Source organism: Sus scrofa, chromosome 13, assembly GCF_054392235.1.
Source record: "Sus scrofa isolate SSC_HxYL_T2T_F1_AM1 chromosome 13, Sscrofa_HxYL_maternal_Yorkshire_Landrace_v2.0, whole genome shotgun sequence".
Taxonomy (NCBI): Eukaryota; Metazoa; Chordata; class Mammalia; order Artiodactyla; family Suidae; genus Sus; species Sus scrofa.
The window spans coordinates 66,204,316-66,224,524 of record NC_139395.1 but is presented as its reverse complement, the minus strand read 5'-3'; the positions used below and the strand labels follow the sequence as shown (position 1 = coordinate 66,224,524).

At 39.7% G+C, this 20,209-nt stretch overlaps 1 protein-coding gene across 16 annotated transcripts in view; it reads right to left on the bottom strand.

The window, feature by feature from the left end:
* Positions 1-20,209, bottom strand: part of MITF (melanocyte inducing transcription factor) — a 243,903-nt gene that overhangs the window by 36,383 nt on the left and 187,311 nt on the right. The window contains 1 exon segment of one of the 16 annotated variants that reach the window (NM_001038001.2): positions 19-139. Within the exon segment in view, the coding sequence (NP_001033090.1) occupies positions 19-51 (33 nt within the window). The 5' untranslated portion in view covers positions 52-139. 16 annotated transcript variants of the gene reach the window in all.

The window sequence follows — 20,209 nt, the reverse complement described above, 5'->3', positions numbered from 1 at the left end:
AATAAGAACAAAGCTCACCTGATAGTGATTATATTCTAGCATTTCCAGCATAACCACGCTTTAGGCGGCCCCAATCCAATGAGAAATGGTGGACTATTCACTCCCTCTACTTTTTGCAATTCCGATTTGTAGACTGGCATAGAGAAGGCACTATAAACAAGGGATCCCGAGACACCACCGGAAACTTTATCACAGCAGCTCTGCTTATAATAACCTAAGCTAATTAGTTATGCACGTAAAAAAAAAAAAAAGTTCACACAAGAGGGTTTTTTTTTTTTTTTTTGGAAGCCCTAGAGTTTGCTCTTAAATATTGGTATCAACCCCCTCTCAACCCCACCCAGTCTGACGTCATGCTTTTTTTCATAAATATAAAAGAACCTTTTTAAGTGATGAACTATCAAAGTCAAACTCACTGTCAGATCAAGGCCAATTCACTATTCATCTTTAGTTCCAGTAGTATTAATAGACAATGCTATTGCTCTTTCAGCCTTAGGTTAAGAGCTAAATGCCCCCCCCTCCTGTGGAGAACACTGCCTAAAAGCTACACATGAGACTTTTCTAAGGGCCCAAGAACACAGCCACTTCTGACTACGGCAAGAGCATCTTTTAGTATGGAGGAGTCTCTGTTGAACTTTCAAGTGCAACAGCCTCATCCTGCATCCTGGTCTCAATGTGCATCTTATTCTCAGCTGGATATATGTACAAACATCCTACTGACCTTGTATGAGCAAGAGCAGAAGCAATTCTAAATCACAGAGGAAAAACACACACAGGCTATTTTGGATATAGATTTTTAGGTGGAAAATAAGAAATACACATCTTCTCATTTGAACCCCCAAATTAGAAAGCATAAAAAAAATTTCACTTAAAAGTATTTTAATATAATTCTTGGGGCTAGAGAAGAATAACACTTATCATATACACACACCTGATGCATTCATATATCTACTCATGTATTCCTTCCATTATTTACTGTTATTATGTGCTAAATAAACACTGTACAAGGCACAACAGACACACTGTGAACAAGTATATATGATTGCCAGTGTTATGACACTTAGAATCTGGGGGAAAAGGGTAAAGGAAGGAAAAAGGCAAACAAATATACATATATCTCAAAATTACAATAATGGCCGATTTTCACTGCTGAAATGGTGAGGTATTTTAAGCACAAGAATTTGAAATGCAATAATTCCATACCAGTGCCTGGGATAATGAAGTCCTTTAGTTGACAATCTCAAATTGTTTCAAATGACTGATCTAACATGCACACGGAGGTTCACAGAGACATTGTGAGTTTCATAAAGGGTCCAGACACGATAATGATGAGGACAATAGACATTACTAAAATAAACATCAAATGAGGGCAATGGGTGTAATGTGCTTATTTCACTATGTCACTTAAAAAAGAAAGGGCTGCACATTTAAAAATAAATGTTAATTCACTGGCAGATCCTTATTCTTTAATGAATCAGAATTTCAGGCTTTAGCAAGGAAAGAAGCAACTTATTCTCTATTTGGCACTGTCGGTGAGGTCTTTACTACAACTAAGTTGGGGTTATCAGAGTAAGCTTTTATTGTCAGTGCCTTTTTAAATAATTGAGGATAGATTGGTTATAAACACCTAGAGAAGACAGAACATCCCCAGTGATTTCCAATCCAAACACCTCCAACAGTTAATATAAATGAGGTCATGCTCTGTGGGATGATAATAGGGAGTAGTGAGGTCTGAGGCAAACCAGAAGATGCATGTCTCATCTGAAAGGAACAGTGGACATAATCTGCAACTGACTGTGGTCATATGGGAATACCATTCCAGTCCACCTAGCTCTTCTAATTTTTTCAATTTAGCTGGCCACCTGAACTTCCTTTTCAAGCAAAATCTCCCAGATTACAAAAATGACACTGAGCTGTTTGATTTTTTTTTTCATATTGTACAAGATAAATCAAACTCACTGGCAGGCTGGATTCAGCCCACAACCCAGGAGAATGTGGCCTCTGCTCTCCACTGCCCATGAGGAGAATCTTCTTAATTACCTAAGAAGTTACCTGCCCTCAGTGGGTGGCCCAGGGTCTGAGAAGTTAGCATCAAAATCCAGGCATTTCCTGGTGCTTCTCTGAGAGGCAACATGCTTTACAGCACAGTCAGCAGATGAGTTAGGAATTAGAAACCTGGGTTACAACTTTTATTTATGGGATCTTCTGCAAAGTCAGTAATCTTTTCAAGCCTTCATCACCTTATGTGCTCAAGGGGGATGATCAGAGAACCTGCCTCTTAGAGGTGTTTTTGGCATTAAATGAAGCCACGCTTCTACCAGGCTTAGCAAACTATCTAAATGGCAGTTTACAAACTTTCTTTTTTGCCTTACCCCCTTTTCAAGTGTGAATTCATTGTGTTTATGTGGGTTATATCTACCCATATTTATCATCTTAGGAATTAAAACTAAGAAACTGTTAAAACCCAAGATTACCCACCAGCACATATGCCCACTGGCTGTCAGAACAGTGACATTTTAACACATCATGTGGCCTCTGTAAAACTCTTCTGTATCAGTCACCCCTTGGTATCCACGGGGGATGAGTTTCAAGACTCCCTGCAGAGAGCGAAATCCACAGATGCTCAAAGTCCTTAATATAAAGTGGCCATCGTACTGTCTTTGAGAGATGAGATGACAAAAAGAAATAGCAGCTTGGTATTTTATTACAAAAGAAATTTTGACCTGGCAGAACTGCAGGAGTCGTGGAGGCCCCCAGCGCTCTCTGATGACACTATAAGAACTGCTGTTGGAACACAGTTATCACAGTAGCATTGTTCCCAGCCCATCCTAGCCATGCCCATCCCCACTGGGTGTTGGTGGTGTGTGACACGCCCTGTTGTCCTCCTTGCCTCACACCGGAAAGATGCTGAAGGGAAACAATAAATGCCCTAACTCCTCATAGTATTGTTATGAAGCTCTACACTACAGTCCTTTGAGTATTTTATTTATTTACTTTGTTCTTTTTACAGCCACACCCATGACATATGGGAGTTCCTGGGCTAGGGGTCCAATTGGAGCTGCAGCTGAGGCTTACACCACAGCCACAGCAACACCAGATTCAAGCCTCATCTGCAACCTATGCTGCAGCTTGCAGCAACGTCAGATCTTTAACCCAGTGAAGGAGGCCAGGTATTGAACCCACCATTCTCACAGAGACTATGTCGGTCCTTAACCTGATGAGCCACAACGGGTACTCCCTCCTTTGAGTATTTTAAAAGCCATGTAAATATGATGTTCTGCCTTCACCATCCTAAACCATAGCTTTTTAGTTAGTGATTTTCCTTTCATTCCTTTTTAAGTAGCCTAACAAGCATGCCAATGAAAACTCACATGGCATAAACATCTGCATGATTTGCTCATTATTTTTACATGTTTTTGACCTTTAAACCAACTATCTATGCTAAGGAATTTGGATACCTTAAGTTCGGTATGGTTGAGCCCTTGAAGCACAGACCACCAAAAAAAAAAAAAAAAAAAAAGCTGGAATACTTCTTACTCTATCAAAATTCAGTATTTTATCAACATAACTTATATTCACATAAATAAAGTATGTTAGCTATCTGGATCAAGGGCAAACATTCAAAGGTTTTGAAACTTTTCTTCCTTTTTACCACTACTATCGCTTTGCCCTTTTTCCTTTCTTCATTCAGATCCTGAATTGACAGCAAGAGAACTGGAATGAATCACCTTCTGTCACAGTTTAGCTTTGCCACTTTCCAGGTGACAGTGACAGGTTATTTTTCATCAGTTTCATTCTAAAGAGATCTTGCAGAACATCCATATAAGATGGTGTCTTAGATACTATCATCTTGGCTGACAAAAGAATTCACTGGAGGAAAAAAAAAAAATCCCATCTGATGTCCACAGTCCTCCTAGTCCATCCACTGTTTGTAAACCAGAATCAGAATATAATTGCATGACAATTCCCATAAACCTTCTAGTTCAAAATTGATTTGACTTTTTTAACAAGTCAACAAAGTGTTCAGATTTCTCATTTTGTGGTTTAGAGAGAGAATGTGTTTTTTGTTGTTGTTGTTGTTGTTTTTGCCTTTTCTAGAGCCGCTCCTGCAGCATATGGAGGTTCCCAGGCTAGGGGTCTAATCAGAACTGCAGCCACTGGCCTACACCACAGCCACAGCAACACTAGATCCGAGCCACATCTGTGACCTACACCACAGCTCACGGTAATGCTGGATCCTTAACCCACTGAGCAAGGGCAGGGATCGAACCCACCACCTCATGGTTCCTAGTCGGATTCCTTAACCACTGCGCCACGACAGGAACTCCAATAGAATGTGTTCTTTTGCTCAATAAGCTTAAGAAATATTAAAAGGATTATAATTCCATCAACTGCTATCCACTACCACTCCCAAACCACCATTATGTACACACTGTTTTTAAAAGACAATGTACAGAGGTCAATGATGCAATCATCATCCCTGAGAAAGTGATCAAACAAAGAAAGCCAACTTTCTTCCACCACCCCCTTTCTTTTTAAGGCCACACCTGTGGCATATGGAAGTTCCTAGGCTGGGGGTCGAACTGGAGTTGCAGCTGCTGGCCTATACCACAGCCTCAGCAACACAGGATCTAAGCCACATTTGTGACCTACACCTCAGCCTGCAGCAACACCAGATCCTTAACCCACTGAGCGAGGCCAGGGACTGAACCCACATCCTTAGAGAGATTAGTTGGGTTCTCAACCTGCTGAGCCACGATGGGAACACCAAAAGCCAGCTTTCTGAGATGACACAAGCAAAGTTTCATTCAGAGTTACATCTGAAAGGTGCCAAGATTCTTTTCAGTCCCACAATTATAATATTCCCATGAAAGGAAATGCAAGTCCCAGAACACATGTCCTCACTCAGTCAGGTTTTCTGTGCAGTCTGTACAACATTACCCTTGACAGAAAAGAAGGACAGCAAGGATACAAACCCTGACCTATGAGAAAAGAATTAAAATCATAGGCAAGCAAATAATAAATGCTGGAGAGGGTGTAGTGAAAAGGGAACCCTCCTGCACTCCTGATGGGAATGTAATTTGGTCCAGACACCATGGAGGTTAGGAGTATGGGGGTTTCTCAGAAAACTAAAAAAAGAACTACCATATGATCCAGCAGTCCCACTCCTGGGAAAGTACCTGGAAAAGACAAAAACTCTAATTCAAAATGATATATGTACCTCAATAGCCACTGCAGCACTATTTACAATGGCCGAGACATGAAAGCAACCTAAATGTCCATCGAAGATGTGGTATGGACATATACATAGAGAGCGATGTGGTACACCCACACCCACACACAATGAAATACTACTCAGCCGTTAAAAGAATGAAAATGCCATTTGCAGCAACATGGATAAACCTTGAGATTACATACTAAGTGAAGTAAGGCAAACAGAGAAAGACAAATACCATATGATATCACTTATATGTGGAATCTAAACAAGTGTTACAAGTGAACTTGTTTACAAAACAGAAACAGATTCCCAAACATAGAAAACAAACTTATGGTTACCAAAGGGAAAATAGGGGGATGCAGGGGAAGGATAAATTAGGAGTTTGGGACTAACAGATGGATGCTACTATATATAAAATAGATCAACAAGAACCTATAGTATAGTGCAGGGAACTACATTCAGTATGTTATAATAAACTATAATGGAAAATAATCTGGAAAAACATATATGTATATATATAACTGAATCACTTTGCTGTATACCAGAAAATAACACAACAGTGTCTAATCAACTATACTTCAAAAAAAAATTCAAACTAAAGGCAAAAATAAAGAGTAGTTAAATAAAGGAAAGGCAGAAGCTGACACATCCAAGTCTTTTTCTCTATCATAGGAATCTGTCCACCAGCTCAATCAGGCCTGCTTCCTATTTCTGTATGGCCTATAAAGTAAGAAACAATTTTACATGTTTAAATGGTTGAAAAACCATCAAAAGAATGGTATTTCATGATACATAAAATATCCATAAATAATGTGGCACCTAGCCATTTCATTCATTTATGTGTTGTCCGTGGCTTCTTTCACACTATAGCAGCAGAGCCCACATGGCCAGCTAGAGCCTAAAATATCTACTATATGGATTTTTACAGAAAATGCCAAGCCCTGCTCTGTAAGAAAGTTTCAGTATCTAGAATCCAATTTTCCTATCATGTAGAAGCTTTAGCAAGGTTTGAAGAATAAGGCGATTTTCCTAAAGAGAAATAGCGTGTGTGTGTGTGTGTGTGTGTATAAATAAAACTTTATTTTTTATTTTATGATTTTCTTCTTCCCATGGCATATGGAAGTTCCCAGGCCAGGGACTGACTCCTAGCTGCAGCTGTGGCCTAAGCCACAGATGCAGCAATGCCAGATCCTTCATCCACTGTGCCAGAGGAGGAATTCATAGAAGTGTGTATGTGTATAATTTTATAGATTTTTTTCCCCACATAACTGGATAAACAGTCACATAAGAACACAGGATATCCTTACTTATCTCCATTTTAAAGACTAAAACAAACAAACAAAAAAACCCCACAAAACTTCCAGCAACTCTGGAAAGAAAAAAGATTTACCAGGGTTAGAAATCAAACCAAGGTCCCCACCATTCTGTTTTCAGTGGCAAATAATGGGAACACCTTCATTTTTGGTCAGTTTAAATCTAGGGCTTTCAGTAAGTAAACTGAGAAAGATAAACATGTGTAAATCTGGAGGTATACTTCTTTGCCCTACATGTACACACCATATGCATGCATTTATAAGGCTCTGTTCTTGGTCTACACACTCTCACACTGCTTCCTGTCATATCAGTGTGTAGAATCTCTCTCTCTCTTTTTTTTTTTGGTCTTTTTGTCCTTTTAGGGACACACCTGCAGCATATGGAGGTTCCCAGGCTAGGGGTCTAATTGGAGCTGTTGCTGCCGGCCTACACAACAGCCACAGCAATGCCAGATCCCAGCCATGTTTGCGACCTACACCACAGCTCACGGCAACTCTGGATCCTTAACCCATTGAGCGAGGCCAGGGATTGAACCCACAACCTCATGGTTCCTAGTCAGATTTGCTTCCATTGTGCCACAATGGGAACTCTTAGAATCTCTTAACTCAAAGCGATGAATTGTGTGTGGACCTTCAAAAAAGGAAATTTTTCAAAATTTTGGTCTTGCAATAGAATACAGTAGACTGGCCCTACCAAAAGTTCCTTGCAGGTTTCTTATCCTTAACTAACAACCTGTAAAACAGTGTGCTTATTATAAACTGCAAGGTGGGCATACTTTGCATTGCATTTAGGACAAATAATATTTAGCAGCCTCGGGGGAAAAAAAAAGTATCATGATAAGACAACTTCTACTCTATGTATTATTTTTTTTCTCTCTCAGACTAAAGTAAGCCAAAGGTCAGCGCATAAAAAGAACATCAAGTTTTTATCCTAGCCAAACAGAAATATGAGAGATTAAAGGGTGGCAGGCATCTGGGTGCAGAGTAAGTATTTATAATCCTAGGGTAAAAATGCCACTTATGGAATCGAATTTCTATGAGAGAAGCAGAAGGCTCAATACACTTAACCCATTATTCACTTTAAGAGAAAACCCTGCATTTGTAGGTCCTACATTCTGATGATAAAATCAATCATTATGCATGAATATGTCATTCTAAAAGCAAAATTTTTTTAAACTAAAAAACAATTAGCATTCACCAACCACTGACCCGATGCTATGCATTTTATCTTCACTCCTAGCTTGGGTCAATTCAAAACCAAACTAAGAAGTCATGTGGATAACCATATAAAATATTCTTGGAAACCTTTTGGAAAAATTTTTAAAAGCACATAATGACAACTGACTGAATATAGAAGGAATCTTTGGATTTTGACAGTTTCAACCTCTCAGTGTGAGTCGTGACCATCTGAGGGTACACCCAATCACCCTTTTGCCATACACATAAACAAGCCAACCCCCATGAATGGGTGCAAGCCTTAATGGGCATGGAAATCATCTCTCGTTATGTGCTGTGTGATTCTATCTGTCTGGGGTGGGGCCCAAGATTCTGCATTTCTAAGATCCCAGGAGATGCCCACCTTGCTGGGTCACAAACCACACCACACCTTGAGAAAAAGGTGTTAAATACATTTTCACCTGGACTTCTGCTTCCATCAAAAGAGGTATTTTTAACACTTGTCCACTCATTCACAAATACTCTAAGTACCAGCCAAAGCTAAGCAACTGTCCTCATCTTACACAGGCTGTTTGGGAAGGCTTCATCAAGAAGCAGACATTTAAGTACACAGCTAAAGTTGGGGAAGAGAATGAGCCAGCCAGATGGGGGGTAAGTGCAAAGTGCAAAAGTCCTCAGGTGTGAGCAAGCCTCCCCCATTCTGCGAACAGCAATGAGGCCTTTCACACATTCTTTCCATGGCATCTTAATTACTGCACTCACCTGGTTTTCCTCCTGCCTCTTTCATCATTTCTTCTCAGGGGCCTTTGCTAGTTTTCTCCTCTTCTCTCCCTCTTAAATAACAGAGCACCTCAAGGCTCAGAGCTTGACTTCCTCTCGCCGCACACACAGCCCTGGTGATCTAAGCCAGGCTCCCGGATTTTAATGCCCAGTCCACAGGTCCTGCACTCCACACTCCAGTCTATCTACCTACTCCACTGAGAGGATAGCAGACATCCCTAATTTAACATGCCCATCCTCGCCTCCAAATCAGCTCCTCCCAGGGTCTTCTCCATCTTAGTAGATGGAAGCTCCATTTTTCAATTAGGTTGAAACATCTGAAATTATCATATTTTTGGAAGGTCAAAAAAAAAAAAAAAAAAAAAAACAATCTTCATCTGGTTGAACCTAGTTGGCTCATTTCTAAAACCTTGGTCACTTTTGACTCATTTCTTTCCTTCATACCCTCCATTCAATACATGAAGAAGTCAGAGCTCCCTCTTCAGAATATATGCAGAATTTAACTAATTTTCCCCATCTCTACTGTCACCCCCTGATCCAAGCCACCATCATTTCTCACTTGACACTTCCACCTGCTTCTGTCTATGCTCTCTTGCAGCCTATGTTCAATACACTGCGATCTTTGTAAAATATGCCAGATGGTGTCACTCCTGGTGGGGGGGAGCCCCTCTGTAATGGCGCCCTATTTATCTCTGAGAAAAAACAAACAACTTGAAGAGAAAGACAAATATCATATGATATAAATTATATATGGCATTGAAAAAAAGGATACAAAGGGAGAGGAGGAGGGGACAAATTAGGAGACTGGGATTTAAATGTACACATTACTGTATACAAAATAGATAACCAACAAGGACCCACTAGATAGCACAGGGAACTATACTCATTATCTTATGATAATCTATAATGGATAAATAAAAAATAGAATAACATATATATATGCCTATATAATTGAATCACTCCACTACACACCTGAAACTAACACAACATTGTAAATAAAGTATTTTTCAACTTATTTTTTTTTTTTAAAGAAAAGAGTAAAGAAGCAAAACACTACTTACAACAGCCTACAAATCCCAAAACCACAGCTACCCATGGAGCTTGTTGGAAATGCACATTTCTGGGCCCCATCCCAGAGCTAATAAACCAGAATCTCTGGGTGAGGAACAGAAATCTGTTTTAACAAGCTCTCCAGGTTCTTACCCACAGCAAAATCTCAAGACTCCTGCCCACTGCGCCTACCTCCTTCTCCATCTGAGGTCATGACCTCTCTGATCTGACCTCCTACAACCACCTTAAGAACTTAAGACTCCTCAACTCCTACCCTGCCAGGGATCTTACCTCTTGTACCCTGCTCTATTTTATCCAGAACATGGCTTGGCACATAGTAGGAGCTCAGCAAATACTCGGAGAACCAATGAATGAATAGAGGCAGTGTGGCTCAAGCTTATAAACGAAGGGGAGATTGGAAACTAAAGCAGAAAGGTCAAATTGTGTAGGACCTTGTACAGGTTGAAGGCTAGCACTCTGACTAACTCAGAAACCTCCGCAGGCAATGTCTCCAGGCCAGGCAGTTGACTTACAGGGCACCTCCCTACTCTGAGTTACAGAGACTTATTTTCTGTGAGCGCAGACTCAAAGATTCCTAAGTCTTAACAGATCTCATCCATGGTGCTTAGGGCCCTGAAGGTCTAACATACACAGTCAGGAGCCCAGAGACTCGCCTCCATCTCAAAGTTGTAGACCCCTTGTAAGTCACAGTTAAAGCAGAGGTCCCCAAGCTGGTGGCCCATAGGCACAGTCCACATGTATGGCTTATTGGTCTACAGAATACTTAACTAAAAATGGGTACTTCTCTATTAGTGATGGTGAGCATTTTTTCATGTGTCTGTTGGCCAACTATATTTCTTCTTGGGAGAAAGGTCTATTTAGGTCTTCTGCCCATTTTTCAATTTTTTTTTATTTTGGCTGTACATAGAAACAACCTAAATGTCCATCAATAGATGAATGGATTAAAAAGATGCAGCTATATATACATAATGGAATACTACACAGCCATAAAAAAGAATAAAACATGGATGGAATTAGAGACTCTCTTATGGTGAAGTCAGAAAGAGAAAGAAAAATACCACTTATATCTGGAAATCAAATATATGGCACAAATGAACCTTTCTACAGAAAAGAAACTCATGGACTTGGAGAAGAGACTTGTGGTTGCCAAGGGGGAGGGAGTGGGATGGACTAGGGTTTTGGGGTTAATAGATGAAAATTACTGGATCTGGAGTAGATAAGCAATGAGATCCTGCTGTATAGCACAGGGAACTATATCTTGTCACTCGTGATGGAACATGATGGAGGATAATGTGAGGAAAAGAATATATATATACTGGGTCACTTTGCTGTACAGCAGAAATTGACAGAACATTGTAAATCAACTATAATAGAAAAAATAAAAATATTAAAAAAAACTAAAATAAAATAAACATGGGTGGTTGATACAGCAAAGGTTGAATTACTGGTTTCTCTGGATACCATTGTCTAGCAACAATGAGCCACCTTCTAGTGGGCCAGCAGGGGGCAGAGTTGAGAAGCAGCTCCTCACTTTGATGGGACACTTGCTCTCCATTTTGCCAAATTACTACCACTCCACATTCTGACGCTGACAATTGGCCTGATATACTCATTAATCTGACTGACTCCTGAAGCCCTTTATATTGGCAAATCCTGCCTTAGCCTGTTACACTCCACATCCCAGGAAGTAGTTCCAAATCTGATGGAATAGTGGTGGCATAAGTGAGTTTAGAATAAGCCACATTAAAAGAACAATCTCATATGATATGAATGAGAAAATATAACACATTGCTGTAAAGTTTGAAAAGGTACATACATGTTTGTATAGCAATTCACACTGTCAACAACTTTTCTAAGGAAATCAAGAGATATGAGGCAAAAATTTAAGAACACAGATGTCCATCAGAGCATTACCTAAAACATACATGGGCAAATTACTATCCTAGGGCCCACTGATTTTTTTGTAAATAAGGTTTTACTGGGACACTGCCAAACCCATTCATTTACATATAGAATAGGACTGCGTGGAAGCTATTACAGTGCTAGAGCAGAGTTGAGGAACAGATGGTATGACCTCCAAAGGGTAAAACATTTACTATTTGGTCCTTTATAGAAAGTATACTGACCATTAACCTCTAGTAATAAAATATCAGAAACAAATATTTAATAGAAAGGCATGCATTCAATGAATTATGAGGGAGCTATATAGGTTTGGGGTTCCCCAACCCCACCATTACTGACCCAATGGCTAGGTACTTCTTTGTTATGGGGTTGCCTGTGAATTGAAGGATATTTAGCAGCATCCTGGGCCTCTGCCCAGTAGATGCCAGTAGCACCTTCCCCCCAACTTCAAGACCAGTTGTGACAACCAAAAATATCTCTAGGAGTTCCCGTTGTGGTTCAGCAGGTCAAGAACATGACACAATATCCATGAGGATGCAGGTTTCGATCCCTAGCCTCGCTCAGTGGGTTAAGAATCTGGCATTGCCACAAGCTGCAGAATAGGTTGCATATGCAGCTGGAATTCCATGCTGTTATGGCTGTGGTGTAGGCTGGCAGCTGCAGCTCCAATTCAGCCTCTAGCCTGGGAACTTTTAATATGCCATGGCTGCAGCCATAAAAAGAAAAAAAAATTATCCAGACATTCCAAATGTCCTTGAAGGGAGGAGAGAACTGCCCCCATTTAAGTGGATATAATACAGTCAAATTCATCTTTTATATAACTATTTAATGAGGGTGGAAGTTCATTATGTAAGTAGGAACACAATACAGGTTAGAATTACTACATACACTAATGACCCTAAACTGACTTAAAAATGTTGTTTATACACATCCATAGACCAAAAAAAGCCAGTTACAAATCATTCTGCAGAAGTCTTCCTCATGACTATCTCAGGGTGATGAAATTACAGGTGATTGTGACTTTACTGGTTCCTTTTAATATTTTCTATAATGGATGAGGCACTAAATTTGTCATTTAAAAAATATCTACAAATTCCACAAAAACTGAAGTCTGTGGATCTGGACAAATAAAAATATATTCAGGCAGAATTCCTCCACTGAAAATTTTGCAAACTACAAACATGTTAAGTTGTTATTTAATGGTAAAATCTGCCTCATTCCAGTTTTTTCTTTAAATACTTGGTCAGATTACAAGGACTCTGTTATTTATAAAATTTTGGTTCTAACATTCAAGCCCAGACAGATTGAGCTGGTATAGTATTTGACACATTTTTATGGTTTTGGAAGAGGCCGCAATTACGTGGTTCAGTGGTACCCTTGTAATAATGGCTCATTGTAAGGACTGTCCAGTTCTTGCCCCTCCTGATGGGAGTTGTGACTGTGGCCTTCCACGTGCTATAACTTTTTCATGTGCCCCAGTTTAGCACTGCCTCAGAATTGCAGACACTTTATTGTTTCAGCGTTTTCCCCCTTCCCCGCCCCCAAAATGCTCCTATTGTTTGCAGTTTATCGGGTATTAGCGATCATTATGGCACAAAGAGCAAAACGCCTTTTCATAAGGACAGACACTCTTAAGAAACTGGTGGTGGTCAAGCTGTCAGAGATGAAAACATTGCCGGGGGCCTAAGCAAAAGGTCAGTCAAAAATGAGAGCTGAGTGCTGCTGGTTTGAAGGTCAAGTCCACATGAGCTGAAAACTGGCAAAAAAGCAGCTGCCTCATAATAACACAGACTTCAGGGCCTAGATCATGAGACTGAGGGGTCCCCCCTGTTTCTGAGGAAATGCATTGTCTTGGGCAACTCATAAGACATGTTGTCTAGATTATGCAATGATGAAATTCCAGTCTGGAATGAATGTCTGTGACAATTACAGTTGCAGCCCATCAGTGCTCTGAGTCTATGTGTTTTATGTGCAGGTACATTGTGACCACTGGGCAACCCAGCCATTCATTCAACCTGCATTTATGGAGGTACTGAGGATAAAGCAGCTGCTAAAGCTGAGCTCCTGATCCCGCAAAAGCCATACTGAAGTGGCAGAAGCAGAGATAAACACGAAGGCAACAAATCAACAAAGAAAGGAAAACATCCTACAGTGATACAAGAGCAATGCAGAAAAGAAAGCAAGCCCCTGGGAGAGAAGAAGGCAACTCTGTGGTGGAGCATTCCAGCTGAAACCCAAATACGCAAAAAAGCCAAGTATGCTGAGAATCAGATGAACTTAAACCCTGAGCTGTAGCAGCCTGGCATCTTGGAGGAACAAGAAAAATATCCATAACCAATCCAGCAGGGCTAGAGTACGACCAGGTCTGCACATAAACTGCAAAAGGTGGTTAGGGCCAGATGTCATGGAGCTTTGTAGGCCTTGTAAAGGAATTTTTTTCTTTCTCCCCTGCTACTTATAAGAAGACCTCGGGAGGTTCTAAGCAGAGAAGTGACATGATGTGATGAACATTTGTAAAACATCACTCTGGGATCGATGTGGATGGGGAGGAACAGTGGACACAGGAAGAAGAATTAGGAGGCTCCTGTGGCTACATATATGAGAACTGCTGATGCTTTGGACTCAAATATTAAGACGTAGCTGGATATGAGATATATACCACTAGCTATGTGGCTGCTCCATGGCTTGTAGCAAATCTAATAGCACATACATTAAAGGACTTTCTTTTTTTTTTTTTTTTGTCCTTTTTGCTATTTCTTTGGGCCGCTCCTGCGGCATATGGAGGTTCCCAGGCTAGGGGTCGAATCGGAGCTGCAGCCACCAGCCTACGCCAGAGCCACAGCAATGTGGGATCCGAGCTGCGTCTGTCTGCAACCTACACCACAGCTCACGGCAACGCCGGATCGTTAACCCACTGAGCAAGGGCAGGGATTGAACCCGCAACCTCATTGTTCCTAGTCGGATTCGTTAACCACTGCGCCACGACGGGAACTCCTAAAGGACTTTTTTACACAAGGCGCTGAAATATCTCACACCACCACCAAGAAGTAATTATAAATGATGCACACAGTTGTAAAATATCCCATGCACAGAAGCTCAGTGTATGGCCAACTGTCAGGGTGCAATGCAGAGAGGTGGCCTGGTGATGTTAGTTTCTGGCTAGAAACTCAGAGAAATCTGACCTCAAACCTTAGGCTTAATGCTTTGAACCTCAGTTTTCTATTTGTAAAACAGGATCATGGATTCTATCTGTCTGGTAGGTGCTCACTTTGTTGATTATTTTTAAGTGATAAAATGCATGAAAAGTACTTAGCATGTAGTAAATGCTCAATAAATAAATAATGTGCTCTATTATTGTTAGTCTTAGATTTTTTGTTTTCACATTCAAGTAGATAAGTGTTAGATCATTTAGCTCATCTGTCTCAATAGGGAAAAAAGAGGGCCACCTTGAAGGAGCGGAGAGGACAAAAAGGCGGGGGGGGGGGGCGCAGTTCAGGCTCTCTTTTAGGCATCCTTTTATATTTTGGCTGATTCAAACATCACAGATGGGTGCCAAAGGTAAAAGGATGCAAAAGGTGAAAGAGGAGAAACAAGAATCTTAGAGTGTGGGACACTTGATGGCTGGAGGAATCATACAGAAGGTTTTGTGAAATCTTTTTTCTCTCGCACTTCCAAAGGTGCTGGCTCAGTTACAGATTTTTTAACTGGGCCTTAGGGTAAGTGGAAACTTCCATATGCAAATTTTTGACTATGCATTTTTTTAGGAAGAGGTCTCATATACTGAAACATTTAAAGATGCAATAACATGCAGAATCTGCAGGTAAGGGGGAGGCATATACAGGAAACAAATTGAGCCATGAATTGATTACTGTTGATGCTGAGTGAAGAGTACCTAAGGGGGTTCAGTATATTCTTCTCTCTGCTCTTATTTAAGCTTGAAACAGCCTATCCACATTCACACAGAGCAGAGATGTTTATGTACTAGATACTTCATTCATATTCATTTTCTATCTTCTTTTTCTACAAAAAGAAAAGTCTAGGGTAGCATATTTACTAAGCCAGAACTTGGTCAATTTATTTACCTACTACAAGCATAAATGTCTGCTTTTTGGCTTGTTATTCGCGATCTTTGCCTGAGGCTTTCCTCTCAAGGAGCTGACTTTGTGGTTCATGAATGGATCATGGATTTGGTGTGATCCATGCCATTCCTCTGTAGTGTTGTCAGCCTGAGCACCTCTCAGAGAAACATATAATTAACAAAGCAAGTTGGATTGGCCCATGCAATGTTCTCACTTTGATAAAATCAGGAGTGTACATTTTAGTCACCAACAAAACATTTATTTCCTTGTGCAGAGGGTACAAAACTGAATTCATATAGACCTTTTCGGATTAAAATCAGGACTACCTCTTCGAAGTGGCTGATGATCTACATTTATGTCATAGAAAAATATACAATCAACTGAAACTTGAGCTTATAAAGATACTTAGGAAGAGTCTGGGTTTTTCTCATTAAAAAAGTTCATTTGCGGAGTTCCTACCGTGGCATAGTGGGTAAGAATCCGAATGCAGTGGCTCAGGTTGCTGCAGAGGAGGTGGTTTGATCCCTGGCTCAAATGACCTGGCATCACTGCTCAGATCTGCAGCTCAGATTCAATCCCTAGCCTGGGAACTTCTGTATGCCATGGGTGTGGCCATCAAAATATAAATAAATAAATAAACAAACAAACAAATAAATAAATGAATTTAAAGGTTCATATTTTAAAAAAGGATTTATCTACTTAACAAAGAAAATTCGGAGGGATTTAAAATTTGCTGCAAATCTATAAAAATGTATAAAAGTAGGACACACCTAAAAATAAACCAATATATGTACTGAGACAACCCAATTTGGATTGCTTTGTGTGACAAATATAATGGATAAAATGTGTAAAGAGGAAAGGGACAAAATACTTCTTTTGAGAATAGAAATAGGAATTTTGAAGGAGTTAAGAATATGGGAATATATTGGGGTTTCTCACAATGAAGGAAAACAATTAAAGAGTGGAAATGAAGTAATTACTGAGCACCTATTACATGCCAGGTAGTTTTTCTAAAAGTTTTCAACAGATTCATTCACTTTATCTTCACTACAACCCTATGAGGTCGGGGCTATTATTATTCCGGTTTTAGGAATAAGGAAACTGAAGCCCACTCCAAACCACTATACTAAATACTGCTCTGTTCTTAGTTACCTGTAGAATTTCTATTTCAACACAGTATTGCTGATTGTGAAACTACACAGAGACTCTTTGCAATATTTTTTTCTTCTGCGTACTTGTTTTCACACTTCTAAATATGCCTCTCTTTAATGCACGGTTCTCACCTGGGTGAAGAACAGGCATTAAACCTCAGCTAGACTGGATTCTCAAGAGGATAAAGCAGCCTGCAGGCCAGTGGTGGGCCAGAAGGCTGAACTTTACAAAAGAGAAGTGAACATCAACATTTGTTGTGGGAAAACTGCCTCAGGACTTGGAGTAGTTTAAGCAATGATGCTTCTTCTTCCTCTCTTCCTTTTTTTTGGGAGGGCAGGGAGGCAGGGGGTGTGTTGGGGGGTTGGTAGGCAAACAGGATCTTGAAGACTGAAAAGGAATTTTTGTTAATCAAAAGCATCTGTATCATGGGATTTTTAAAGGAAAGGTTAAACCATTGAACTCAATAGTTAGCCTTTTATAAGAAAGAAAATGGGCCACTGTTATTACTGAAATGCCAGTTGCCATATACCTAATTGTAAACCAGTATCCAAAGAAAGGGAAGAGAAGTGTCCAGATTACTCTTTTGTCAAATGGCTGAATATACTATGTGGTTTGGGGAAGGAAAAAAAAGGGGGGGTAGTGGTTTAATCAGTCCTCAAAAGTCTGTATCTTATGTGTAGGAGATAGAAAGAGGGACCCTAATACGAAAGAAAGCCCCTCTTTCCTCCACTTGAGGAGCTTACAAGTGGAGGATTAGGATGGGGGACAAAGGAAAGGGAAACCACACACAAAGTTACTCTTAAGATAGTCCTACCATTTAGAACAGTGGTTCCCCTCATACTAAGTAAAGTAAGCCAGAAAGACAAAGACAAATACCATATGACATCACTTACATGTAGAATCTAAAATATGGCACAAATTGACCTACTTACAGAAGAGAAATAAACTCTCAGACACAGAGAACTGACTTGTGGTTGCCAAGGGGGAGGGGGAGGGAGTGGGATGGATGGGGAGTTTGAGGTTAGTAGATGCAAACTATTACATTTAGAATGGATAAGCAATGAAATCCTAATATACAGCACAGGAAACTATATCCAGTTACCTGTGATAGAACATGATAAAAGGTAATATGAGAGAAAGAATATATATATATATGACTGGGTCACTTTGCTGGACAGCAGAAATTGACAGAATATTGTAAATCAACTATAATTTAAAATTTTTTTAAAAAAATAAATTGCAAGGGAAGTTCCTATCATGGAGCAGCAGAAATGAATCTGACTAGGAACCATGAGGTTGCAGGTTCAATCCCTGGCCTTGCTTAGTGGGTTAAGGATCTGGTGTTTCCGTGAGCTGTGGTGTAGATCACAGATGCGGCTCAGATCCGGCATTGCTGTGGCTCTGGTGCGGGCCAGCAGCTACAGCTCCCATTAGACCCCTAGCCTGGGAACCTCCATATGCTGCAGGTGTGGCCCTAAAAAAAAGACAAAAGATAAAATAAAATAAAATAAAACAAACATAAAATAAAATAAATAAAATTGCAAGGAACAAAAAAAAAAAAAAAAAAAAAAAAACAGTGGTTCTCAACCAAAGGCAATTCTGCCCTTCCAGGAACATTTGGGAATGCCTGGAGACATTTTCCCTTGTCACCACTGGGGGTACCTGGGGTAGCTATTCCTGGCATCTAGTGGGTAGAGATCAGGTATCAAACATCCCATAGCACACAGGACAGCCCCCACAACAAAGAATGACCTGGCCCCAATCTCAAGAGTAGAGAAGTCCCACACATAGAGATGCTGGGTCAATTCACCACTCCAAACCTCTTTGAGATGGATTTTGAATAAAAAACACGGCAAAATCAGCCAAGCCAGAGGGATGGCACAGATACCTCCTAAAGTACTGATGTGCTTCCTTCTTGTATCTGAGTTTCAGAGTCAACAATTATTTCATGCCTTATCTTGACATGCAAAGGACACTGTTTTAGTTAAATAGAAGGAAGAGGAAACATTGCCATCACTATCAAGAGCTTAATTCAAAATCCAAGACTTCATATCAACTTGAGTCCTGGCCAGTGATGTGGGAGAGAAAACTAAATTGAGAATTACCAGTTCAACACAATAATGATCAACCGTGCCCTAAAACTACACAGAACGAAAGCAAACAATTCTAATGATTCAAAAAGCACACTGGGAACTTGCTTTGGTGTTTCTGAGGGCATTGGCAGCTGTGAGTGCATTGCAATATCACTTACAAGTCCTTTCTGTCCAATAAATAAATACTAAAGGAACATGACCACTTGCAAACAAAGTGAGTTAGCTTTACAGTGTTTCACAAAAATCCTTAGCCTCCCAAACTACAATAAGAGAACAACAAACAGTTTTCATCCATTCATTTCCTGTATCTTAAAAAGGAATTATATTTTTCAAAATATTTTAACTTTTAAAGGTCATTAATTTATAATTTTGTAGATGACAGAGATTTTTATTTTCTAACTGCTTTCAAAAGTATAAATAGAAGTGGAGCAAATGCTCTGTTAAAGCTGAATGGTCGGGGAGAAGGAAGCTTGATGTGCTAGTTTTCCTACTTTTGTGTATCTTAGAAATGTTCTATCATAAAAAGTTATTTTAAAAAAGAAATCAGTTCTTAGACATACAAACACACATGCAAATGCTGCTTCAGATGTTTCTATAAAATAATTTAATCCTGATGTGTTCGATGGCAAATTCTTTTGGTCTTAAAGATTTCCGATCTAGCTTATTTTCCTATCTGCCTCCTCATCCTCTATATCTAGAAAAAAAAAAATCTATAAAACACTTAGAAAGGAAAAACAAACCAAAAGGTAAACCCGTAGAAGTACTAATTAAACAATAACTTCTCAAAAAGTTTATGTTGCAAATGATGCCTGGAACATGTAAGTACAGATCTAAAGGACCATAAATGGACTCACAGTTTAAGCAAAATTCTACACTTGCCACACTGAAGCTTCCTTATATTCTGTTTCATCCACATAGCGCTGCATAAAATACTTATATTGCAGTGACTGAATTTGAGTATTCGATTCTCTTCCTTTAGCAATGAGACGTGGAATGATACAGTTATAACTTTACAATAAATACATTTACAAAGTTATCCTTTGATATAAAATGTTGAGAGAGAGAAAGAATGCCTTCTTGGAAAAAAAAAGAAATGATTAAGGAAAAGCACATTGCGAAAAGCCAGATAATGTAATATTTTTGCTTGGCTTTCCTTTAGCTAGAACATGATTATTTACTTAACAAGCTGTGTAATTTTTCAATTTTCAAAAGGGTCATCAATTGGCAGAATACTGTAAATCAACTATAGTAAAAAAAGTAAAAATCTCAAAAAAAAAAAAGGGGGTCACCAGAGGGTAGGAGACTGAGTTTTATAAAATTTTTACCATCTATGTTTAAAGAAAAGAAAGTTAGGGAAGAAAATTACCTTCTTCTGAGCATCTCCTCTTTATAAGGCATAGGTTCAGGCCTGTGTAGTGGTGAAATCTA